Genomic DNA, 26,930 nt, shown 5'->3' with positions numbered 1-26,930 from the left:
AATGGGTTAGCTACCAAAGAACAAATGCAGATCAACGGAGTTGGTTCATGGAGTCAGATGGATCTGAAAAAAACTCTGAGACAAGGAAACGAGGACAATGGTCCACAAAGAAGCCATCCCAAAGTACAACCAAGTTGTGCCAAACCATGAATAAGCATGGAGAGCCTCAGTGATAGGAGAGTTGTTCACAAAGAGGACTGTGCCTAGTTGGAGTGTGCAGGTGAACTGAGAATTCATTCTCAGTATGGAGAAACTATCAAGTGTCCATTCTCATGGTTAATGCAATGGCAGAGACCAAGTCAGATGCAACAACAGAATGGAAGAGCCATGCCGAGGTACACTCGCGCAGTGTGAATACAGGACATGAGTGGCAGCATCGATTAGTGGGCAGCAGAGGAACAAAAACCCAAGAGCTCAGATGAGAAATATGGGGAAAGCAGCATTGTTGCTAGAGAGCTAAGTGGAAAAGCTCTGTGTGTGCGCTGTTGTGTGAGGCTAAGTGAGCCTGTTCTGTAGAGAAAGGTCAAGAGTTCCTATGCAGAGGTAAGAGACCCCGAGAGAAGTTGTTTTGCTGTGTGAGAAAGGTCGAAGGTTCCTGTGCAGAGAAAGAAGGCCGAGTGAACCAGTGTTATGGTGTGTAAGGCTGAGAGGGCCTGATGAATAAAAGAGGCCGAGAGCTGACTATATGTTGATGAAGAGCAGAGAATAGAGAGTTGCGTGGACTGTGATGAGTGACTATAGTTGAGCAGATTAGTTTGTTGTTGCAGAGTGAGAAGAGTGAGCAGAGAACATAGCTGAGATCAGGCAGAGTGGTTGCCAATTACAGAGAACATTCAGTTCCTATTTGAGTGTGGGTTGGAGCCTACATACAGGAAGTTGGTGCTTCCATCTCTAGTGGGTGCTTGAGAAGGCTTGGGGGTTGATGCCTCCTGCAAGTTGGTGCTTGCATAAATCTAAGGAGTTACAAGTTGGTGCTTGCAACAAATCCATGAAGTTGGTGCTTCACATGGTGCTTCTGGTAAGCTGGACAGGGATCTACAAAAAGAGGGAGTTGGTGCTTCCTGCTAGTGGGTGCTAGCAAACAATCCAAAGGGAGTTGATGTTTCCTGTGAGTTGGTGTTCACAAAAACATATTGACGTAATAGAGTAGGTCTTCTTATTTTACATCAATAACAACAAAAATCTTGGTGGTTTTTTCCCAAAAGGGTTTCCACATAAAACCTTGTGTCTCATGTGTATAATGCTCATGGTGTGTGCTTGTATGTTGATTTGATATTGCTACCATATTACATGTTGCTGTTGATTATATGGATGGTTTCCAAGTTTGAATAAGAAAAGAAAATTGGCATAAAAAGTTTAAAATTAGCCTTAATATTGATTCACCCCCCCCCCCCAGTATTATCATTGTTTCCAAAAAAAATCAGTCATTTGGTGTCAATTTATTTGTTGTTTAATATTTTGCTGCTACATCATACAAAAAAATAACAAAACGACCCGATATATTAGCTCCTCCACTCATTCTCGACCCCATTTAAGGCATTGGTCTTACTTGGAGTTACTTGGGGTTACTATTGGGAATCCTCCCTTGACCTTTAGGAGGTAGTTAGGTCTCAAGGCTGGGGGCTTGGCCCAAGCTGATGGGGGTTCCTTGGCTTGTGGGTGCCCATCTGACAAGGTTACAATACCTTAGCAACCTTGTTAATTGGATCAATAATGATGCATGTTTCTTTTGTGGCATTTGGCGAGCAATCACATAATCATTTATTTTCTAACTCTAGCAATTATTACTATCACCCTCTCCCAATGAGAATAAGAGAGGAACGATCATCCTTAATTCTCCAGCATTTGTGGGCCTGCCATTAGTGAAACTATGCCTCAACGAATAAATTGAGTTTGATTTGTTCCTCATGACAACATGTTAATTTTTGGTATGTTCTATGCTAGAGCAATTTATTTGAATTTTCACAATTGGCAATCACATCAGCATTATGATAAACTGCAGATAGAACATAAATATAAAACGCAGAAGACAAGCCAAGACAAGAGGACACAAGATATGGCGCAAGCCAGGGACAAACCCCACAATGTGTGGGGAAACCCTTTGATCAAATCTTCTTTTATCTTCAAAGTTCAGCAGAGAGAGAGAGATAGAGTACAATGATTTTAAGTCAATACTTGACTTGCCAAATAGGAGATCAGACATCAGAGATCTTCACCTTGAAGATGACAATGAGGTTGCAGATCTGATCCCAAGGACTGAAGATATGTAGCAGATGAACAGCTCAGTCAGTTACCCATATTACTGAAGCTTTCCTTCCATAAGACTCTCCTTCCTTTGCCGATTCACTGATCATGTCAAGGCTGCTAATCTGGTACCTTTCATAAGGACTGGTGCATGGCAGACCTGGTCATTTGTTAGGGCACCCTCTGAGAGCCACAACACCTTAACCATGCCCCACAGTTCACCTGATTACTGCAGCTAGCTTTCATACAATCCTCCAACGATACGCTGCCTTATAGGGCTGCTTACCTTCTGAACGCAGCTACTAAATAAAGGCCTCCAACTGCTGGCTATGGCCTGCGGCCTAGCCCATCAGTGGACTGTAACTTTAGTCCCTTCAAACAGTGATCCAAACAGCTCCTTAAACTACTGTCCCTAGCTCCTCCCTTTTGCGGATTCTTTTGCTCAGCACACCGAGATCAAGAACAGCTTGATTATGCCCAAACAATCCTGAAATAGGCCATGCTGTTAACTACAGCAATGTAGCATTATGTCAGCGGCTTAGGTGACAGCAACTGGGTCTCTTTGAGCTGCGTATAAGGGCTCTCCTTACTGCGGCTAAGGGCACTACTATACAGCTGCTTAAGACCTCCATTTGCTGTGGCTGGAACCTCCTTCTTTGACTGCGGCTAAGGCAGATTATGACAGTGGATAAGGAGTCTCTTTCTTGCTGCATATAGGGTCAATAGACAATGGATTCAAACCTTCATTTAGGGCCTATATTAGCCCTCCTCTCATCTGCGGATGGAGCCTCTTGAGACAGCGTATAGGGGCTTATTCATGCTGCACATAAGTCTCCTCTTATCTGCATTTAGATCTTCTTATAAGCCTGCGGCTAGGGCATCATCTGCACTGCGGCTAGGGCACAACTGAACTGTGGCTAGGGCATCAGCTACTGTATATTTTAGGTGTCCCTCCTTCTCCAAAAACCCAAGACGTGGAGAGGAAGAGAACACACCAAGAATGTGTGTTAAAATGACTTCAAATCCTCACCAATTTATACTAGAACGTAGGTGATGAATAGACACGTCTATTGGGCTTCTGAGCCTACTCAAGTTTGCTGGTTGGCTTGGTGTATAATTATATAAACAAAATAAATTCATATCTCCATAAATACTTATCGGAATCGGATGATCTTTGGATCAATCCTACACCTCTCGACGAGAGGGATCCAATAAAAATATCAGCTGTCATAAATAAGCTGATCCACATGGAGTTTGGCCCTAGTTGCCAATTTAACACTCCCTCTCAACTAGGGAGAACTCCATCCAGTGATCCATAAGTCCGACTGTACAATCTCGGCCATCAGTGCCCTGCACTGCTCTGCCCAACTCTGCTCAGCTCTGCTGGCTCTGCTCTGCTCAGCTCTGCTGGCTCTGCTAGCTCTGCTCTGCTGAACTATGAAGAAGAAGAATTGATCGAGAATGTCTCATACCATTCTTCACTGACCCGAAGTCAGTCTCAGAGTGCGTACCACTAGTCCCAGACTAGTCTCAGCCGACTCAAAGTCAGCGTCATAGTAAGTACCACTCCTACCATTGGTCCCAGACCAGTATCGCAGTCTCAGAGAGTGTACCACTGGTCCCAGACCAGTTTCAACCGACCCGAAGTCAGTGTCATAGTATGTACCACTCTCACTGGTCCCAGACCAGTACTGCACTGACACAAAGTCAGTCTCGGAGTATGTACCACTGGTCCCAGACCAGTCACAGCTGACCCGAAGTCAGCGTCATGGTATGTACAACTCCCACCACTGGTCCCAGACCAGTATCATTGATCCAGATCAATGGAGGTCATCCTAGCATAGGGAGTACAGTAGATACAACGATGCGTCCATCGGTACTACTATGGTCCCTAACTTCATTTCCCTGCTCATTGATCAGATGAGAGGTACTTCCCATGAGTCCCAGACTGCATGGGTAGGATGCCTCGACAGGAGAACTTAATCAATCCTGTCCTCACAGGAGAACACATCAATCCTGCTACAATCGCCATGGAGAACACATCAATCCAGGCCTCACAGGAGAACTAATCATCCTGCCACAATCGCCATGGAGAACACATCAATCCAGGCCTCACAGGAGAACTAATCATCCTGCCACACAGGAGAGCGAATCATCCTGTTCCACAAGAGAGCGAATCATCTTGTCCCACAAGAGAGCGAATCATCTTGTTCCAGTGCACACCACCAGGGGAGGGTGAGTCACCCTGTGGTCATATGTTGCTCCAGTAGAACTGCAAGCCCCCCAGAGCTCCCAGAGCTCAATGTATACAACATGTAGGACCCTTCTTCAAAGGTCTCTCGACGACTCCAAGTCGTTCAGGAAAATCACAAATTTGATCTTTCATAGGGGCTCTGTCCTGTGCATCATCCTAATGCGATGGAGCCTCCTTGCTCATCGACTTACCATGATGTCTATCTGCTGGAGCAATCGACGAATACGGGATTCCTCAATAATCGAATCCCACCTCTGGTTGTCACAGAGAATCACAGTGGTACTCATCATGTGAACAAACAGCTCATTGAAGAGCTTCAGCAACCAGACTGCCTCACAGAAGGCCATACTAGCAGCAATGTATTCTGCCTTGGTGGTGCTCAGAGTCACCGACGTCTGCTTCCTGCTCATCCAGGGTATCGAGGCAGATTCCAAAGAGAAAGAGCACTTAAAAGTGCTTTAGTGATCCTCCACACTGCCTGCCCATTCAGCATTCGAATAATAATGCAATTTCATCTTTTCGGCAGTGTATCTCAATCCATGAGAGATTGTGCCCTGAAGATACTCAGAAGATTCTTGGCACCAATCCAGTGAGGCTCAATCAAATATGAGCTCACCATGCTGCAACATCAACTGCACACAGGACAGAGGTTCTCAGAACAACATGCGAATGAGTTTATAAAACATGGCATTCCAAATCATCCACACATCATACCATATACTTCTGAAAGTTAATGACCATTGAGAGTAGTCACAGGCTTGCAGCTTATCTTTTCACATTCAGAATCCAACTCCCTCTATCTCCTATAAATGAGAGGGTCTGCACCTGTCAGACATAGGTGCCGGTATGAGAGGTTTATCATCCACAACCTTCGAGTAATGGTTTGGATCAGTTTCACTCCTGGTGAGTCTCAGCTGCATTAGACAGCTATCAATCCTCTCATACTATGCCCGAGGTGTTTTGCTTCAAGCCATAGAGAGCTTTCTTCCACCTGTATACATGAGATTCCCGATCATGAGTCTTAAACTCCTCGGGTTGTTCCAAGCCTGTGGACCTGCTGCATGAAGGGAATGGTCCCCTTATAATATTTTCCTTCGGTACATTTCAGACATGTACCTACATGCTCCTCTTTGAATTCAAGCATCCGAGTCACCATCTGACTCACAGACCTCCAGTGCTGAGTCAACGGACATGGTCCCCAGTGGACTTCTAGCAACTTGATACAACCCAGAACTCAAAACATCTTAACAAGATATATTTTCAAACACGTACCTTTCCATTGATAAGTGCCATCTTGTAACCTTTGATTTCCATTTCCGAGATGGTCATCGGGTTCTTCTTGCGATCAGGTACATAAAAGAGATTCAGGGGTTTCTTGCTTTCGTGGAGGAGTCGGCCACTTCCTTGATGACCTGCATTACCAGTCATTCCTTTGATTATTGAAGATGTCCCAGGAATGATTGTTATCTTCATCAAGAGATGTGTCCCTGCCATTCGGACACTCCTTCGCATAACGGCCGAACTTATTTCAACAAGGCATCTGCCTTTCCTTTCACCCTTAGAACCGAACTTCCCAATGAAGGGATCATTAGATGGGCCATCAGAAACTTCTGCTGCGCCATTTTGATAACATTCTCTGCTTTGACTTCACCCTAGGTGAATTATGGGGAACCCATTGATCCTTCTGTCTTGTCCCAACTGCCTTTGGTGATTGCTCTTTCACTCTTGCTTGGGCATTGTCTTCACCTCAGCTCCGATACCATGTTAATTTTTGGTATGTTCTATGCTAGAGCAATTTATTTGAATTTTCACAATTGGCAATCACATCAGCATTATGATAAACTGCAGATAGAACATAAATATAAAACGCAGAAGACAAGCCAAGACAAGAGGACACAAGATATGGCGCAAGCCAGGGACAAACCCCACAATGTGTGGGGAAACCCTTTGATCAAATCTTCTTTTATCTTCAAAGTTCAGCAGAGAGAGAGAGATAGAGTACAATGATTTTAAGTCAATACTTGACTTGCCAAATAGGAGATCAGACATCAGAGATCTTCACCTTGAAGATGACACAATGAGGTTGCAGATCTGATCCCAAGGACTGAAGATATGTAGCAGATGAACAGCTCAGTCAGTTACCCATATTACTGAAGCTTTCCTTCCATAAGACTCTCCTTCCTTTGCCGATTCACTGATCATGTCAAGGCTGCTAATCTGGTACCTTTCATAAGGACTGGTGCATGGCAAACCTGGTCATTTGTTAGGGCACCCTCTGAGAGCCACAACACCTTAACCATGCCCCACAGTTCACCTGATTACTGCAGCTAGCTTTCATACAATCCTCCAATGATACGCTGCCTTATAGGGCTGCTTACCTTCTGAACGCAGCTACTAAATAAAGGCCTCCAACTGCTGGCTATGGCCTGCGGCCTAGCCCATCAGTGGACTGTAACTTTAGTCCCTTCAAACAGTGATCCAAACAGCTCCTTAAACTACTGTCCCTAGCTCCTCCCTTTTGCGGATTCTTTTGCTCAGCACACCGAGATCAAGAACAGCTTGATTATGCCCAAACAATCCTGAAATAGGCCACGCTGTTACCTACAGCAATGTAGCATTATGTCAGCGGCTTAGGTGACAGCAACTGGGTCTCTTTGAGCTGCGTATAAGGGCTCTCCTTACTGCGGCTAAGGGCACTACTATACAGCTGCTTAAGACCTCCATTTGCTGTGGCTGGAACCTCCTTCTTTGACTGCGGCTAAGGCAGATTATGACAGTGGATAAGGAGTCTCTTTCTTGCTGCATATAGGGTCAATAGACAATGGATTCAAACCTTCATTTAGGGCCTATATTAGCCCTCCTCTCATCTGCGGATGGAGCCTCTTGAGACAGCGTATAGGGGCTTATTCATGCTGCACATAAGTCTCCTCTTATCTGCATTTAGATCTTCTTATAAGCCTGCGGCTAGGGCATCATCTGCACTGCGGCTAGGGCACAACTGAACTGTGGCTAGGGCATCAGCTACTGTATATTTTAGGTGTCCCTCCTTCTCCAAAAACCCAAGACGTGGAGAGGAGGAGAACACACCAAGAATGTGTGTTAAAATGACTTCAAATCCTCACCAATTTATACTAGAACGTAGATGATGAATAGACACGTCTATTGGGCTTCTGAGCCTACTCAAGTTTGCTGGTTGGCTTGGTAATAATTATATAAACAAAATAAATTCATATCTCCATAAATACTTATCGGAATCGGATGATCTTTGGATCAATCCTACACCTCTCGACGAGAGGGATCCAATAAAAATATCAGCTGTCATAAATAAGCTGATCCACATGGAGTTTGGCCCTAGTTGCCAATTTAACACAACACTAATAGCAAATGTAATGCAACAATAATGACATATTGTCTCCTTTAATGGATTTCAAAACCAAACCACTCTTGTAACAAAGTTCAAGTCTACTAAGCTTTGATTCACCATTTATGAAATGCATAGGGCACTCTTTTTAGAGAATCCTAGCTAATCTCGCTCTAATGCCATATTAAAAATAATGACATAACTTAGAGAAATAATTAACTGGAAATAAGAACAAAAAAACATACATCATGCACACAATATTAACACACAATTTACCTTGGAAAACCCTTGCGAGAAAAATCAATCAAAGATATCTTTGTTCTCTTGACCAAATCTAGCCATGTAAGCCTTCGCCAGTCACCTTCGAGGCCATTAGAATCATCTATAATGTGACACCAAGAAATTAACAATCATTTATAATGTGAGAGCCCAAGGTCATGTGACAATGGGATAGATATTTTATAATGGATATGGACTTATTTGATATAAAACACCACAAATTGGAAAGACTTGTATTCAGGTCAATGTTTAATATTTTTTAACTTAGGAATTTCAATGTGTAGGAAATAGTTGTTTTCAATATAGTTAACTTGTACATTGTAACCCACTAACACCTAACTCTAAACTCACTAACTCTCTAATTCCTTCATCGTATTTAACCACCAAGCCATTAAACCCTTAGTCTCTCACATACTAATCCCATAAATTTAAGCATGAACCACTAATTCACTATGCTCAAACCATTACCATGAACCCCTTAATACCAAACCCATTACCTTTTAAATAAAGAACCCAATCACTAATATATTAAAACTGTCACCATTGACCTACTAACCAACACACTTTTTAATGATTGATCCACAAACTCACAATTTCTTTAGGCATTGTCTAGTGAGGCCACAATTTCACCCAAATGACGAATTTCTCGCTAGAAGCCTAAGGAAAATATTTCAAATATCTATGTGAGTGTTTATATCATGTTTTTATGGTAGAAATGGGTTTAGCACCATCAGAACCCTGCTTTTCTACCAAATTTTCTAAAAATTCATGTCCAAATTTGTACTATTTTGCGGATAAAATTGTGGCCTATTTAAACTAAGCCACTCCCTAATTATTGATCAACTAACCAACCTGCCTTAATCATTAACCCATTGATTATTCTAATAATTAACCATAATTAATTTCAATAAAATATAATAGTCTACTATAAATATTAATGATGGTGCTACTAACCTATGAATATATAACCTACTAACTCCGTAAAGCATTAACCTACTAACCCATGAATCCTTTACGCATTATCTAACTAATCGTTGAAAAATGGGTCACCAATATATAAAATGAATCTGGCTTTTCTCAATGCGAAGTGTCAGGAGTACAAGAAATGGCCAAAGGCATTCCTTTGGGAGCAACTGAATGCACAACAGGCTGCCCATGTGAAGTGAATAGAAGAAATTGTTAGATAAATTATCGGTAAGAATGATCTAAATCTCCTTGCATAACATGAGAAGGAGGTCAAGAGCCAAACAGCACAAGGAAGTACAATGTGAAGCATATAGTTAGTTAATATATGCTTTTTCGTTTATTCTTAGGAGAACAATTTGTCTCTCTATACCAAAACACAGAAAATTAGAGACAACAGTGATATTTCTGAAACAAATCTGATAAAATTAGAGACAACAGTGATATTTCTGAAACAAATCTGATTTATCATGGTTTGAACCAGGTGCTCCGCACCTTCTATCTATTGGAATTTTTAAAAAGTCTTGCCTCCAGGATAGGCCAAAGGCTTTTTTTAGGAAGTGATGCAAAGTATCTGTTTCTGTAAAAAAATAAAAAAAAATCAAGCTTGTAGTGCCACATCAAAATCAATCATGGTTAAGAAAGCATAAACGAGAATTGACATCTTCATGGGGCTCAACAGAATAATGGAACACTGTTGGGGCATTGGGAAATGGCAAGATGAGAAAAAGTAAGCTTTTGAATAGTCAAAGTAGATTATTGTATATAGACGTTGTTTAATGAGGTTACAATTTGGTTGGAATTTGTTATGAATTTTTTTTTAAAATTTAATTCAATGTTTGAATCATTTTGTATTTTTTATAGTGGAAATAGATTTAGTACTATCAAGAACTTTGGGCTACTCAAAACCTTGAAGTTTGAAGTTTGACAATAGTAACACATCAAGAAATTTCTAACCAGAACTATTTTTTTATAATGGAAATGGATTCAGCACCATCAAGAATCTGGCTACCCAAAACCCTAAATTTTGATAGCTGTAATTCGGATTACCTAAAAAATTTGCAAAATTTTCTTAAAATTATGCCAGAATTTCTATTATTTTCTTGGCGAAGCCCTGGCCTCCCTGGCCTCGTTAGACTATGGCATTGTGGATATTACAAAGTGCACTTCTATGGCCTCTGCTTTTTTATTTGGCATGGGATTCTAAATCAAGTGTGCAACGGAGTTCTTCCAAAATGGTTGGATTTTCCATTCCTGGATAGTTTAACATTGTGCCGAGTAAGTGTGCAATAGAGTTCTTCCAAAAGGGTTGGGTCATCCATTCTTGATAGTTTAACATCGTGCCCCATTCTCTCGAAGATTCAGATTTTAAAGGCAGGTTCTATTGTTTATCCAACGCAGCTTCATAGTTTTAGTTCCGTTTCTAAGGTGTTTTTCCACCTCATTTTAAAAGTTCAGACCATGCCATGCTTCCTCTTTTCTTTAGCTGTCAAGCCCTAGGCTTTGTGCTTTCCTTTGATTGCTTGAGCCTTGTCGTGAGTATAAGAGGGAAAACCTCTTTATATCTATTTGGCATGTACGAGAAAGGAAAATGTGTAGGGCCAAACACTTTCATCCTCAAAGGGTAGCAAAGATCTCCTCCAAAAAGGAAGATATGAGGAGCAACCTACGAAGCGAGTGGTAGACAGAATGGGCATCTTGCTCAAAACTGGGGGCAGAGTGGGAAACCAAAATAAAGAACAGGAAAATCCCCAATGTATTCCTCACAGACCCATTCCCCTGAAACTTAAAACAGAGAATTGGGACGTATTTTTACTAGGCTGCATTGGACTCTCATTCACATTCATGATGACCAAGCTACCCAGTCTATACTTGGCTGAAAATGTGTTATGAGGCACAACACAAGCACACTGAATGGACCATCAATCCTGCAAATGAAATGTTGGAGAATGGAGCTTTAATGAAGGACTAGAAGGAAGAAGTGGAATTAAGGTTGTACAACTTGAGGAATTCCATCAAGCGTGTATCCCACTAGATGAGAAAGACAAAGAGCCATCCTACAAATTTTGGGAATCTGGCTGCAAAGAAATCAAAGAGGGATGGAAAAGGTAAGGAGAATAAAAAATAGAGACAAAACAGAGTACATACATTGCAAACACAACACTGATAGAGAGAGAAGAATGAAGCAAAAAGAGCATTCCTGGGAAGGTTTTACAGCCGTTTAATAAGGTTTTCTTATGTTATCAAAATACATAATATTTATCATTGGTTGCATAATGGGGCCATCCAAGGTATTAAAATCTTAAAGGCTATCAATCTTTGGTTGCAAGATGGGGCCATCCAAGGTATTAAAATCTTAAAGGCTATCAATCTGATCTCTAGAAAGCAAATCAATCCAACCATTAGGAGGCCAAATTTTGTTACAGGGCAGAAATATATATTGGAGAAATTCATATCATGTCATTGTAAAGATGGCTAGAATATCATGCATAAAAGTTTTAAAAGCCACTTCCAAACCACAACAGGGGGATTGGCTCTGGCCACCCCAGTTTTGTAATAAATTTTTTAGATCAGTAATAAGAACATCTTTTAATTACCAAAATAAAACAAGTTTGTATCACTATTGATATCAAAGAACATTGCAGAGCAAAGCAACTTTGCAGAGAAAAATGTAGATCTAAATAAGAGAGAAATCATGTTTAAAATGTTAGAAGATGGTGATGTGAAAGGAAAAGGAATGCATACCAGGCTTCACAGAACCCTCATGTCTGGCCTTGGTTCAAAGGCCATAACACTGCCTTCCCATACCTTGTGACCAGTTTCCTCATCTAAATGACCAGTTTCCTCATCTAAATGACAGCTGGGAAGACTGCTCCATGTCTTTTCACCAACATTGTAAACAACCACCTCTATCACTTGAATATCTCCATTACTTACACTTACAAAGCAGGCACAATCCCCAACTCCTACGCAACACATAAATGGGTATTCAGCATCAAATATAGTCCTGTTAACACCCTCACATAAGGGTGGAGGCATTCTGGTAATTTCCGTCCACCCTGATGATGAGGAAGATGAGGACTCCACCTTCACCTTCTCAAACTCCCATATGATCAACTCCTGTAGGAGCTGCTCCCTTGCTTTGAATATGCCCCTTGACAACAGAAGTCGCGATCCACAGGCTACCAGATAGGGGTAAGTTTTCTTTCCATTAGCCATCTCTGGCAAAGGTGTAGAGAAAGAAGTCCCCTCTCTGATGTTGAAGCCCAGAACGTTCCAATCATAATAACCAGTACGCATCAAGCAGTACATGAAACCGCCACAGAAAACCATTTCGGTCCCCCGACCCATCGTTATGGCATTCTCCTTTGGCACTTGCATTGCAATTCTCCATGCCTTGTCCTTGGAATCATATATTTCTATTAAATGCGCATTCAGAAGACTTGATATGCCCACCACTACTACCTTGTATGTGTCAGAGCTTTCGCCCTCCTCTGCCATGATCCCTGCGACATCAATTGTTGTGCATTTAATAGAGGGGAGTTCTAGCGAAGTTCTTGTAAGAGGATTGCATACAAATAAAACTGGTGCAGTTATTAGCAAGAACAAGCCTGCGGCTGATCCCAAGATTCCGTTTTCTCCATTATTTGCATTTTCAATTAAGATGGAGGAGGTCGTCTTCCAGGTTCGTGTGAAGAAGCAGTATGCCAAACCATCGGAGTTGAGAGGGTGCACAACGAGCCATGGGTTCTTTCTCCATACCTTTGTTATGAAATTGTGTGATGACAGGAGATTATTCCACTGCTTCGAGACGCTACGAAATCTGCACACACATTCCACTGGCAGCCACGACAGTATTTCTTCTTTTAAATGATCATACAGATCATCATAGGTTGTTGAGCGTTTTTTCGACTGCGCCATTTTCAAACAAGGCTCGACACTCGTAGAGCCGGCAAAATTGGAATCTAAGGCGTTGAAGCGAGTTGTACAGAAAAAACTTAGCAAGGGTTTTAATAAAAGGAGGAAAAGGATAATAAGAGTGTATATTTGTCGAAGCTAGGGCTTTAGCAAACCAATCACACTTAGATTTATCTTTATACTAATAACAGATACATCTTAAATTTCTGATGTTATAGAATCACCTATAATCATGATAAGAAATAAAATGCAGTATAAATATATTTTTTTCATATGGAAAAAAAATATTAAAATATAAACTTCTGGAGTGTAAAATATTAAGTTTTAGATGGATTTAAATTAATTTATTTTATTAGTAAATTTGTTTTAACATTAAATGATCCAATTTGAAGGTTTTGTTTTTTGAATATATATATATATATTTTTAACAGTAAAAATTTGCTAGTTTATTTTTCTAATGATTTGGGATTTCTCGCATCAAAGTGGTTTGGAATGATTTCTGAAGATTTACGCCTCTAATGATTTAGGCTTTCCCATGGTTGTCAAGTTAAGATGGATTGTAACCAATGATTTTTTATTTTTCATTTTTTTCTAATTATTATTAAATATATTATAAATTATAAACTAAAATAAATGTTGTTGTTGTCTCTTTTTTCACATGTTAGCTTAAATTGTATCATTCTATATCCATTTTTCACTTCTTATCATTCAAACCCCTATAAGAGGAATTGACTACCTTGAGTTGCAAGTTTTTTTCACCATTTAATATGAATCTTACCTTCTAAGTACAGTTTATAAAGATATGGATATGCAAAATATCTCTCTTTATTTAAAAGTGTTTCTATTTATTATGAATATGGTATTCCTTTCTTTTTATCATTTTATATAGAAGTTTTCTTATTATGTAAAATTCTTACAAACATATTTGTGGTATAGATATAAGCCTTTTGGATTAATCACAATGTTAGGATTTGGTCCACGTTTCATGCAACTAATGTGGTTTATCCTCAAGACAAGGTGAGAAATCCACCCGCGGTTAAAAATTAGTTGTTGATAAATTAGTTAATAGGTAAAGAAAATACTTAGTTAGAAACTAATGTGGTTCATCCTCAGGAAAATCTATCAATCACAAGGAATAAATAGTACCTATTAACTAATTTACCAACAACTAATTTTTAACGGCCAACTTTGGGCAATGATGCATCCTTACTATTTATTCTTGATCGATGGATTTTTCACCTTGTCCTGAGGATGAACCACATTAGTTTGTTCAAAACGTCGACCAAATCCTAACAATCTGATTAATCCAAAAGACTTATATCTAAATTATGGATCACAAAAGTCTTAGATCTAACATCTTTGTGGTATTTAGGAAAAGAGGGATATTTCGATTTGTATGTATATGTGCCCAACATATAGTATTTTTAATATTAATTGTTATAAATATTATAGATTTTTTTTCAAATCCCATATATATTAGATTATAAAAGCTACTCTTGATGCAATAAAATAAATGTTTATGAAAAAAGAAGTTGATGGGTTTAGTCAATCATTATTAATGTATAGTATTTGGTAGATAGAGCTAAGAAGGCACATTACATTACACATCTCCTTACATCATAAGAGATGAAGATTGTAGCTTAACATTGGACTTTAGCTTGCAAAGAGGGAACTCATCATCCTAGTGGCTTAAGGGGATTTGGAGGTGTACCATGTGTTACCAATTCCCTTTTAGACAAAGTTTTAGGGGTTGCCTCAAAAGAGCACACCATATTCATGTGGATTTGAGGTCAAGGTACTACTCTATTTTAAGACATTTTCATTGTGACTTGCTACTTTCTCTACCTTTATTGAACTTCGTAGTCCAAGTTATTTCCTATGGGATCTATTCCTTGACTTGTACCCATACATTTCTCACTCCATTTTGGGTGATGTTATCCTTATGGAGCATTTCATTGCTTGCACCAGGTACTTATTAATTCATGATAGCTCTGAGGATGCCCTTTTCTTAAGGAGACCAACAAGAGAATGGTGGGTTTTCAAAAGGTTTGAGATGATGGTTTTGGGCCATGTTGCCGCAAAATCTATCAACTAAGTGTGAAAACCTTGTTAAGCACTCTAGATTAAGGGCAACAATGGGATCAACCACCATTGTCACATTAGAAACTATTCCCCTATTGTTCTTTGGATGAATATTATCCCCACAAGGAAGGCTTCTATTAATTTTAGATAACAATGGTATTTTCTATGCTTAAGTCAATTTGCTTCAATTTTCCTTTAGCATCCCAATGAAAAATTCCAATTATATCCAGTAGCAATCACATTAATGTATAAACATTGATAGTAAATGCAGATAGAACATAAAATCATATACATAAGACAAGCCAAGACAAGAGGACACAAGATATGGTGGATGTCAGGGACAAACCCCAATGTGGGAAAACCCTTTGATCAAATCTTCTTATTATTCTTCAATAGTTCAACGGAGAAAGAGAGTACAAATATAAGCCCAAAACAGATCTGCCAAATCAGTAGTCAAATTAGCCCTAACTGGAAAGTCAACGGTGGTCAAAGCTACCCCAAAATGTCCTCCAATCAATAGTTCAATTTGACCTTCAAATCAACACAAATTCTTTGGTCAAACCCAATTAAAGGAGAGAGAAAGTCTGTTGTAGTTTCTGAAGTCAAACCTAAAGTCATTGTTGGTCAAACCACTCCAAATGCCTCGATTTTTGTGCCAATAAATGTGGCCTCGAAAAATCAAAATTCTGGCCCAAAAACTGAGGTCAACGCTATTCAAAATCCCCTTGGTCAACACTCTAAAATTTTGGCCTGATCTGCCTAGAAAAACTTGGTCTCCTACCACATGTGCGAAGTAGAGAGAAAGATGCCTAGCCACACGTACAAAGAAGAAGAGAGAAGCCTCCAATGTTGTACGACCCAATCAAGAGAGAGAAGTTGTGATGAGATGATCTTCAAATGAGGGAAAAGTCTCTCCTATTTATACACTTTGTTGAGGATGAAAATACACATCTATTGGGCTTCATGAGCCTACATTTGAATGGAGTCGACTTTGACAATTTGAGCATAGGAGAAACAAATTCATAATTCCATTTTTGCTTGTTAGAATGAGATGATCTTTATATCAAAATTGTACTTCTCGGAAAGAGGATTCCAATGCAATAATCATCTCCATCATATGAGTTTTCCTAAGGTTGAATTTGGCCATAGTTTCCTATTTTAACAGCTTCCCCAACAAATCTTAGAGATTAGATAACACAAGAACTCCCAAGATAAATAACCCATAAGGGTCTTGCTAAATAAAACACCCAAAGATGATATTCAATATAGAAGGCATATGTGAGAGGAGAGATAATTCAAGGGAAAATTTTCAAAAGACCTATGGCTAAATCTAAAGGTATTGAATGGTATTGGAGAGGATCAGATAGATCCCAAACACATGTTACCTTCAAATTACCAGTTGATGTTATAAATTAGGGTTTTTTAGAAGCACAATTTACAACATGCAAAATTTATGAGAACGATAACAAAATAGCCTATAAATGATAATAACCAAACAAGAGCTATTAAAAGAGTAAATAAGTAAATAGGTTGTAATAATCATTATTTTGAAATTTCATATCCACTGTTTAATTCCAATTTTATTGAAATATGTTTAAGGTTGAAAAATGCATAAAATAACCATGAAACAATAGACATCAATCCTAAAAAGGTAGCTTAAAAATTCACAAAAGATGATAATTTTTCTTTTTCAATTGAGCATATTCAAAGCCTAACCCTAGGACTATAAGTTCCAAGGTATTTAATGTTATTAAATGTAGATTTTGTCGTAATCTAACCCAAAATTTCCTTAGAAAACATAAAAATTATTTTTTATGATTTTAGATTTTATTAGGATTGATATGTTAATAGCTTCATGCATTTTCTCAATCATGGGATAATGCAGTCAAAGGGTGAGGTCTGTGGAAGAAATATTGATTAGAATGATTTATGAGAGAGAAAATGCTACAAAGAGGTTTCTCTTCATCAAAACTCTAGCGACTTTTAATCAATTGAAGATAAAAAAAGTCAAGGAAGCTATATACCAAGATTCCTTGATTGAAACTGGATGCTAATTTTGTAATAGGAGATGTTAAAGGCATAAAAGATTTAACAAATATGGTGAAAATTTCAACGAAACCCTAATTCTACAAAAGTTACAAAAAGGAAGAAGGTACTCACAATAAAATTTTACAATATCAAGATAGAATCACATCATCATCCAGGAGAAAATTTGAAAATTCGCTCCAATCACAATATCTTCCCCAAGACAATTTGCTACATCAATGTTCCATTGCATGCAAGAGAAAACAATCTACTAATGTGCACTCTCTAAGAGATAAATGAGTCCATTATAATGATTCTCTCCAAATAAACTTCCCTCTATTTATGGGAGAGAAATCAAGTCATTTTAGGAGTAAAATTGACTAGAATCCCTAAAAACAATAAAATATGTGATTACATGTTAAGTAGGTCACAAACTGACCTAAGAAATGGTCATCTCAATGATAAAACATGGCAATAAGCCTCTTCTTAACCCACACATGTGATTAAAAAGGTATCCAAGGGTTACCTCATCCTATAAAAGTGAATATCACCATCAAAATGTGTGATGAGTGGGTCAAAAAGAGTGGTCCTCACTCAAATATGTCATCTCCTCATCAACAAGATGTCCAATCATCAAAGAAAAACCTCATGTTCAACATATCATCATCAACCAAGCCTACATCATTACTCAAGTCCACATGAAGGGGACCTCAAACGACTATGACATGATGTCATTATCTAGGAAAATATATTATCCCATCCAAAGGGGTCTCAAGTCATCATCATCATCAAATCATCTCAGCAACAAGGCAATGGCCATCAAGAAGAGACAATGCTATTTGGGGGTGTCATGTTATCTTTGGGGTACATCATCTCTTTAAGTAACATCCTAGTCTAAATGTATAACATTTTAGGCTTTGAAGGGAGAGGAGAAAGTCATCATTAGTGTTGAATATATCCGCAGGTCAATGCTCCTAAAAAGGTGGTCAACATCTTGGCTTTGGTGCCCAAAATGATCATCAAGTGGGGCTAGATGTCCTCTATGAAGTTTTGGAGAAATCTCTTCCAATCCCTCAAGGGATGGTAGGTGCACCTAGGGTAAGCATCTTAAACATACCCTCAAAATCAAGTGAGATCATCGTCATAGGCTAAGCTACCTAGTTTGAGGTCATGTTTGAATTTGAGAACCTTGAAATTAAAAAAAAATGACAATAAGAAACTATATGTTAAAATTCGGCTTAAAGTTCAACAAGTTATATATATAAAATTATATTTTTATTATATAACATAACATTCATAATGTAATAGAAATATTAACTAATTAATATTAATTATATATTCTAATTCAAATGATTAACTTTTATAACTTAATTCTATAAATATATTAAAATTTATATATTATTTATATAATCTACAGTGATGAATAAGTAAATTATATAAATTTAAATTATGATTATATAAAAATTTAAATTAGGATTGCATACAAAGAATATTAGCATGGCCCCTATGCAAGGATGATATGCACAATTCAAGAAATGATTCAATTCTTTTGCACATAGAATACAATTGGCACTATGTATGACATTTGTGCATTTTTGTTGTTAATTTCTAAAGCTTTCCATGTAATGGGCACCCACAGTGGATCTGAACACTAGCAGTCATATTTCGCATGATCACTTTGATTCGAGAAAGTGACATACACATTTTGTATCCTTAAAAACATTTGGGTGTTCATATTTTTATCTTGAGGAGAAGCCATGTGATTAGGATGGAACTCCCTGGCTAGCCTTCTAGAAGCCCTTTTTCTATCTTTTGTAGTTGTGTTGGGGTTTATCTCTAGTACTTCATACAAATTCTTTGATTTCATGTGGTCATACACTGAAATGGCCTATGCATATGCCCGAATCACAATTGGTATAAAAGAGAAACAAGGTGGAATACACGCATGAGTAGAGTATGATTTGTTGTGAGTTCACCCCTATTAGCATAATTCTAAACTATATACAAATTTGAAAATAACCTCAATTGCATGGTCTTGGGAGTGGGGCAGCTAGAATCTTAGCTGCCTTGGATCCCTGGTTCCAAGCCTCCACGTCCATGATGCTTGTGGCCTTTGACTTGTTACTTGGTATATTTTTTCATTTCCTTACATGCTCTCTATGTCTGGTGTTTGTGTGGTGGGTTTCAGGTTTATGTGGGGCTTGGGGTTTTGCTTCCCTTTCTATGTGGGTTTTGTGTGGTGGGTTTTGAGTTTCTATAGCACTCAAGGTTTCATTGCTTCTCCTCATTATTGTTTCCTACTCCTGGTCAGTTGCTTTTCTCATTGGGCTTTGGGATTTTCGTCGACATCGTGTTAGTTTCATGGCTCGTGCTTGTCGCTTGAGGGATATACCTGTTAAAAATAACAACAATAAATTCCAATTTAGTTTGTCCTTGGGTTAAATTGTGAAAAATCGAAATTCTATTCTCATAGCAACTTGTAATAGTTAATTAAGTTAAATTGACTTAATTGACTTAGGAAATTTGAGTTGGAAGTCTATCTGGAGTCATGTAGAGTGATCCCTAAATTTTAGGGGCCCAGGTTGAGTTCTTTCAAGTTGTAATTAGATAACTCAGTCTAACTGAGTTATAGTCAGTTAAACTAGTTCTAATTGTTAGCGGAACTAGTAGAGGTCTAGTAGTGGAGTAATGCATGAGTGCATCACCAGTACCACACCAGTTAACTAAAGGTTCACTTACAAATAATTCCTGCATGTCAGTTTAGATGAAGACCTGGTAGAGATTAGAGTTCAGGGATAGTGTACTATCAGTTGTATAATTTTCTGAATTTTATAGATGATGCATGCAATCAATTGAGGACCTACGTTTGGATTGCGTAGTTATGGAGAGTGGATTTTCCAATTAAATATGGGCTAATTCCTATAGGAATTGCACAAGAAAGTAGGGGGTTGGTAGGCAACAGAATTGGCTAAGTGTTGGCTTGAGCTGGCTTGTGAGGTAGAGAGTTAGATTGTACTAGTGCAAGAATTGTTCAGGACGAACAAGAATTGTATTTTCTTCTCAGACCTTCTGGTTAATGCAATACAGATAGTCGGGGGTTTTAGCAGTTGCTTTCCCCAAAGAAATATTGTGTTATGTGTGATTGATATTCTTCCTTTTCTGTTTATTGTTTTCATTGATCAATTTTGGTTTTCACTTAAGAGTAGAGTAGATTCTTGTCTTGTGTTTTAGTATATCACATACACTGTTGAATCTACAGTAAAAATCTACATGGTATTAGAGCTGAAGAGAGTATAGAAGAGGAGAATTTGATTTTGTTGTGTAGGTGAAAATCAAATTTGCAAGTTCATACTTCAGAGTAGTAATATTTCATTCTACAGTTTGTGACTTGAGTATGCCTTGGAGGGAAACTCGAATTACATAGCTTGGAAGGATAAGATAGAGTTAGTGTTGGAAGACAATGGCCTCAAGGAATTTATAGATAATGACATCCCTAAACCTCTAGCATCAGATGCTAAAGATCTCGTTGAATGGAGAAAGTGTGTGGCAAAAGCGAGAAGAATTATCCTGGAAGGAGTTCGAGACCACATTGTCTCAACTCTTCACGGTAAGGATACTCCATACTGAATGTGGAAGGCATTGACGAAACCTGTTTCAAAATATAAGTGACCATAAAAGGTTGGCATTGGAGGACAAACTTAGAAAGATCAAGATAGAGAAGGGTAACTCAATTCCAAAGTACTTGACCAAGTTCACCCATTGTCGAGTTGAGCTTGGAAGTGTCGGGATTATTGTTGCCAAAGACGATATGGTGAGCCTAGATCTTCTAGGACTTCCCAAGAGTTGGCACAGTTATTAGGACTCAGTTAATGAGAGGGAGAAGCTACTAGATTGGGAGCAACTGTGGTTTGATTTAGTACATGGAGAGATTCAAAGGAACACCAGAGGCAGATCCTCATCAAAGATTGATGATGAGGAGAATTATGCCTTAGCGGGTAAGGCAAAGAAAGGGAAGGGGAAGTCATCCCATTCCAAATCATATTATTTTCATGGTGGTAAGAAGAAGGACATATTGAAATTCAAGTGCTTTCATTGTCACGATCTAGGAAATTTTGCCACAAAGTGTCCGCTCAAGAAGGCTAGTAAGAAGCCCTCAAGAGGAGTGACAGGTGAGGCTCTTGCCTCACAATTCGAATTGGACTTTACCCTCATCACATGTATGGTGTCATCAATGATGGGTAGTATATGGTACCTAGAGAGTGGAGTTTCTTTCCACATGACTGGTAACAAAGAGTTCTTCAGTAACTTGGAGGAGAAGGATCTCCAAAAGCATATCAATATGGGTGATGATGGGAGGTATAATGCTACCAGGCTTGGTACAACTATCTTTCAGAGGGAGTTAGGTTCTCCCCTCACTTTGCGAGATGTTATGTATGTTCCTGGTTTGAAGAAGAACTTGGTATTTGTTGCCATGTTGGAGGATAGAGGCTATGATGTGATCTTTAGTAAGGGAAAGGTGTTCTTTCATCACATAGCCACGGGACAGGTAAAGAGGATAGGGGTTCGAGTGAAGAATCTCTTTAAGTTGGAAGTAGAAGATTGTTCTACCTTGAGCATGAAAGCAGAGAGGGTGCAGAGCCAAGACACGAAGAGTTTTGGCACAAGATGTTGGGTCACTTGCATCATGGCGCTTTAAAAATCATGCAGAAAATTTCTACCAGTCTTCCCAAAGGTAACTAGAGCAAGTTGACACATACAAAGGGTGTACTTTAGGAAAATACACCAAACCTTCCTTTCACGACAAATACAATCGAGCATAGGTGATACTCGATCGATTCCATTCAGATGTGTGTGGTTCGTTCTTGACAACATCCACAGCCAGGAACATGTATTATGTTATATTTGTTGATGATTTTTCTTGTATATGTTGGATCTTTTTCATGTAGAAGAAAGATCATACTTTTGCAAAGTTTTGTGAATTTCAAGCATTGGCCGAGAAAGATATTGGATGGAAGGTTAAATTTCTCAGGAGTGATAACGGTGGAGAGTATGTGTTGAATGATTTTAAAAACTTATGTGTGGTAGAAGGCATTCGACGAGAGTTGATAGCACCTCATAACCCACAGCAGAATGTGATGGATGAAAGGAAGAATAGAAGTATAGTAGGGGCACCATGGGCAATGTTTCATGATTAGGGCCTACCACTACACTTGTGGGTCGAGGCATGTAACACAATTGTTTATTTGTAGAATAGAAGCCCTCATCGAATTCTTGGGATGAGTACACCGGAAGAGGATTTTTCAAGGAAGAAACCAGATGTGTGTTTCAGGATTTTTGGTTCATCAATATACTGCCATGTAACCAAACATGAATGGAATAAGCTTGATCCAACAACAGAGTTGGGGATTTTTGTGGGGTACACTGATACGCCTCACAACTATCTGGTGTACTTACCGACCAACAGGATGACAATGGTTCGCAGGTATGTGAAATTCGATGAAGAGAAGGCCATGAGATGTTCCCTTGAGAGGGAGCTTCAAGTACATGCGGTTGAGGAGCTTTTAGCTCCTAAGGAGGAACCTTAGATTGATGTGGGGCAACCACTTGTAGAGGATCAGGGAGTCGAGACACCTACTCATGCAGAGCCTTCCAGAGATGGAGAAATTGCACTAGAGATGTTGACAAGTTATTGCACGATGCAAGACAGAATGTGGCATCACCCACATCATAGCACAGGTAGAGGAGGTCACCAGAGAGGTACACTAGATACACGACTCTTATGAGAGGATGTGTTGATACAGAGCCATCCTATTTTGAGGAAGAAGTGCAACAACCAGTTCGGGTTGATGCCATGGTTGAGGAGTATGACTCCATTGTCAGGAATAGTGTTTGGGATGTGATCCCAAGACCGACGGACAAGTCAGTGGTGAGTTCTCAATGGATTTACAAGGTAAAGCAAGCAACAGATGGTAGTGTGGAGAAACACAAGGCCAGGTTTGTGGCCTAATGATTTTCTCAATGGGATTGATTACGATGAGACTTTTTCTCCTGTTGCAAGGTACTCATCAATCAGATCCATTTTGGCACTGTCAGCGCAGATGGGATGGAAGATACATCATATGGATGTAAAGACATCCTTCCTTAATGGCATGATTGAGGAAGAGGTGTATATTGAGTATCCTAAAGGTTTATATACCTTTGACCGAGAGTTGCATGTGTGTCGACTCAAGTGAGCATTGTATGGACTGAAACAAGCACCTCGTGCTTGGTACACCAAGATTGATAGCTACTTCACTGGGATGGGCTTCACAAAAATTGAAGCAGATGCAAACCTTTACCATATTGTGGTTGAAGGTAAATTGTTGATTGTTGTTTTATATTTCGACAATATGATTATGGCAGGTGATGATAAGTTTGTCAAGTCTTGCAAAGAGGACCTTGCAAGAGAGTTCAAAATGAAGGACTTAAGGCTCATGCACTACTTTCTAGGCATGGAAGTATGGCAAGGTGATGAGGAACTTTTTGTCTCTTAGGGAAAGTATGCCAACGAGATACTGAAAAGGTTCCACATGGAGAGAAGTAAACCCATGGCGACTCCTCTAGCAGGTAACTGGAGGAAGGAGAATGTTACTTTTGGTGAAGTAATGGAAGCTACTATTTACAGACAGCTTGTGGGTTCACTTATGTATTTAGTGAACACACAACCAGACATATGCTATGCAGTTAAACAACTTGTTCAAGCGATGAATAAGACAACCAAGCTTTCTTAGAAGGAAACCAAGCATGTGTTAGATACGCCAGAGGCACTAATCAGTATGGTTTATGGTACAGATGGATAGAGAGAGTGAAGCTTCAAGGCTTCATCGATGCAGATTGGGCAGGGAGTCCATCTGATAGGAAGAGAAAATCAGGAGGGATCTTTAGTATTGGGTCAGTAGTTGTTTCTTGGTACAACAAGAAACAAATATTAGTCGCACTCCATTCAACAAAGGCAGAGTACATGGTTTCTAGTCAAGTAGCTTGTGAGGTTATCTAGATGAGGAAGATTCTTGTTGGTTTGTTTGGTTAGTAGATGGATCCAACTATGATTTACTGTGACAATTAGAGTTGTATCAAACTCTCTGAAAATCTAGTTTTTCATGATCGGTCCAAGCATATTGATATCTGGTATCATCATCTTCGAGATTGTGTGCAGAGGAGGATTATGTTGTTGGAGTACATTCCCACAGAGGAGAAGGATGCAAATATTTTGACAAAGGCATTGTCAAGATGCAAATTTGAGTTTCACAGAGACAAGATCGGGGTAGCTAATAATCCCTTTCTTGTTGAGAGGGAGTGTTAAAAATAGCAACAAGAAATTCCAATTTAATTTGTCCTTGAATTAAATTGTGAATTAAATTGAAATTCTATTCTCATAGCAACTTGTAATAGTTAATTAAGTTAAATTGACTTAATTGACTTAGGAAATTCGAGTTGGAAGTCTATCTAGAGTCATGTAGAGTGATCCCTAAATTTTAGGGGCCCAGGTTGAGTTCTTTGGAGTTGTAATTACACCGTAAGGCGTTCCCTCTAGAAATAACTCTCCTTGGGTGATTCGTGGATCTCGTTTCCACCGTCAGATGACATGTTAGACGATTAAAATGTTATTGATCGTTCGATATCACCATATTATCTATTCAGTTAGTTCGTTAGCGTTTTGATTTAGGTTTCTATTTCGATGTATGGAAGGGGACAGTGGTGGGAGTCATAGGGCTGAGGGGGAGCGGAAAGTCGACATTCCTAAGGGCACTGAACAGGCTCTGGGAACCGCCCTTCGATTCCGTCTTCATCTAGAATGATGACATCACCAACCTCAACATGCTCGCCCTCCTGCGCCATGTGGACATGCTCTTCCAGACGCCACCCCTCTTCGAAGGTTGGTAATCGATTTGCTGCACATTTTTTTGTTCATTTTAATGACTTGCTTCTACCTAATTTCTTTGATTCACTTGAAGTGTTCCGGATAACATAAGGTACCGGACTATGCTCTGCGGGTAGAAATTGTCGGACAAGAAATTGGTTGAGTATTTGCGTTGGGCGGATTTGGATTCCTTGCCGGACAAGAAATTGGTTGAGTATTTGGGTTGGGCGGATTTGGAGTCCTTCTTGTCCAGAGGATTTTGGGGCTTTAAACTCTATTGGTTTATCGAAATCATACATGAAGGGGTTTTTTCTGCAAATAGAAAAATGATTCAAAACCTAAGTGATGCTTTCCAACAGGGCCTCGGATCATTGGTCTTGTCAACAGTGTATAATCTGTGTAACAGTGTTCTATTCTCATTGTGACTTGCACCTCTCAGATTGCACAAGCTTCAAAGTGTTAGTGCTTTCATGTATCTAAATATGGATAAGGAATCGATGATCCAGGTAGACAACTGAGTTGGAAGGCAGCCAAAGCCACTGCGGCTTTTCCCCTATTGAAATCCCTCAATGGAGGAGGACCATCACGACTTCGATTCTCCTCATGTTCGTTTCCTCTAAAGAATCCTGTTTCGATAATCCTTTTGTCGCCCGTCTCTAGGGGTTTCACTCGAAGGGTTTCAATCCTCTGAAGCCTGTAATCCGCTAGTCACTACGACGTGGTTGCTTCAATTGTGTCGAAATTGAAATTCATGGTAGGAAAACAGGTGAGTTTGAAGGCATCCAAAGCCGTTGTGGCTTTTCCCCTATTGAAATCCCCCAATGGAGGAGGACCAACAGGGCTTCGATTCTCCTCGTGTTTGTTTCTTCTAAGGAATCCTGTTATGATAAACCCTTTTTCGCCCGTCTCTCGAGGTTTCACTTGAAGGGTTTAAATCCTCCGAAACCTGCAATTCACCAGTGAATACGACGTGGCTGCTTCAATTGTTCCGAAATTGAATAGCATGGTAGGTAGAAAGCTGAATTTGAAGGTAGCCAAAGCGGTTGCAACATTTTCCCTATTGAAATCCCTCAATGGAGGAGGTCCAGAAGGGCTTCGATTCTCCTTGTGTTGGTTTCCTCTAAAGAATCTTGTTCTAATAACCCTTTGTCCCTGTTCTGATAAACCCTTTGTCGCTCGTCTCTCGGGGTTTCACTCCAAGTGTTTCAATCCTCCGAAGCCTACAATCCGCCAGTCAGTACGACATCGGGAGAGATAAAATCAGTGACAACGATATTAGCCAAGTGAGATTCTTGGAGCGTTCGATTGTAGTGCGGGTTCCCAGTTGTTGGGGGAATATGGAACCACAAAGGATGAGAGGCACGCGTCTTGGGCTTCAGGAGGTCGAGACGCCTCGGACAAAATACGGTGACTATGATACAAAACGTCGGAGCCAAAAGGAAAGTCGATGGTGACAAGGAAGGGTTGATGTTCCCAAGCTCGAAATTGATGAAGAAATTATTAATGCTCTCAATAGGTGCGGTATTACTTGATTGTTCCCCATTCACAAAGCAGTGTCGAAACCAGTAATGCAAGGTTGTGACATGATTGGTCGCGCTAGGACAGGAACTGGAAAACCTCTTTCCTTTGGAATCCCACTCTTGGAAAAAATCATTCAGCACAACCGTAAGAATGGGAATGGATCATATCCCTTGGCACTTGTCTTCTCTGCAACACAAGAACTTGCATGCCAAGGAATTCCAAGAATCTACTCTAGGCACACATACTCTTTGATGTTGTGGGGGTGTACCTATAATGAGCCAAATCAATGTTCTTAGAAGGGGTTTAGATGTTGCTGGAACACCTGGTCGCATTATTGATCTAATCAATCTGGGGCATTAGTCTTGTCAGAAATACAGTTTATT

The 26,930-nt window shown here is 39.5% G+C and overlaps 1 protein-coding gene and 1 non-coding gene across 2 annotated transcripts; one reads left to right on the top strand and one right to left on the bottom strand.

Annotated features, from left to right (window-relative positions):
• Positions 1-11,852: 11,852 nt before the first annotated feature.
• On the bottom strand, positions 11,853-13,022 carry LOC149267077 (F-box only protein 6-like). The gene has a single exon (XM_089410139.1). The coding sequence runs from the start codon at positions 13,020-13,022 to the stop codon at positions 11,853-11,855; it is 1,170 nt and encodes a 389-aa protein (XP_089266265.1).
• Positions 13,023-18,569: 5,547 nt separating this feature from the next.
• On the top strand, positions 18,570-18,676 carry LOC149267076 (U6 spliceosomal RNA). Its single transcript, XR_016261272.1, has one exon. It is a non-coding gene; the product is annotated as a U6 spliceosomal RNA (small nuclear RNA).
• The last annotated feature ends 8,254 nt before the right edge of the window (positions 18,677-26,930 follow it).

The sequence above is a fragment of the Pinus tabuliformis genome, chromosome 6 (assembly GCF_031772625.1).
Source record: "Pinus tabuliformis cultivar Carrire ecotype Pingquan chromosome 6, CPIR1, whole genome shotgun sequence".
NCBI lineage: Eukaryota > Viridiplantae > Streptophyta > Pinopsida > Pinales > Pinaceae > Pinus > Pinus tabuliformis.
The sequence above is the reverse complement of the archived record's forward strand: the minus strand, read 5'-3'. Positions and strand labels throughout refer to the sequence as shown.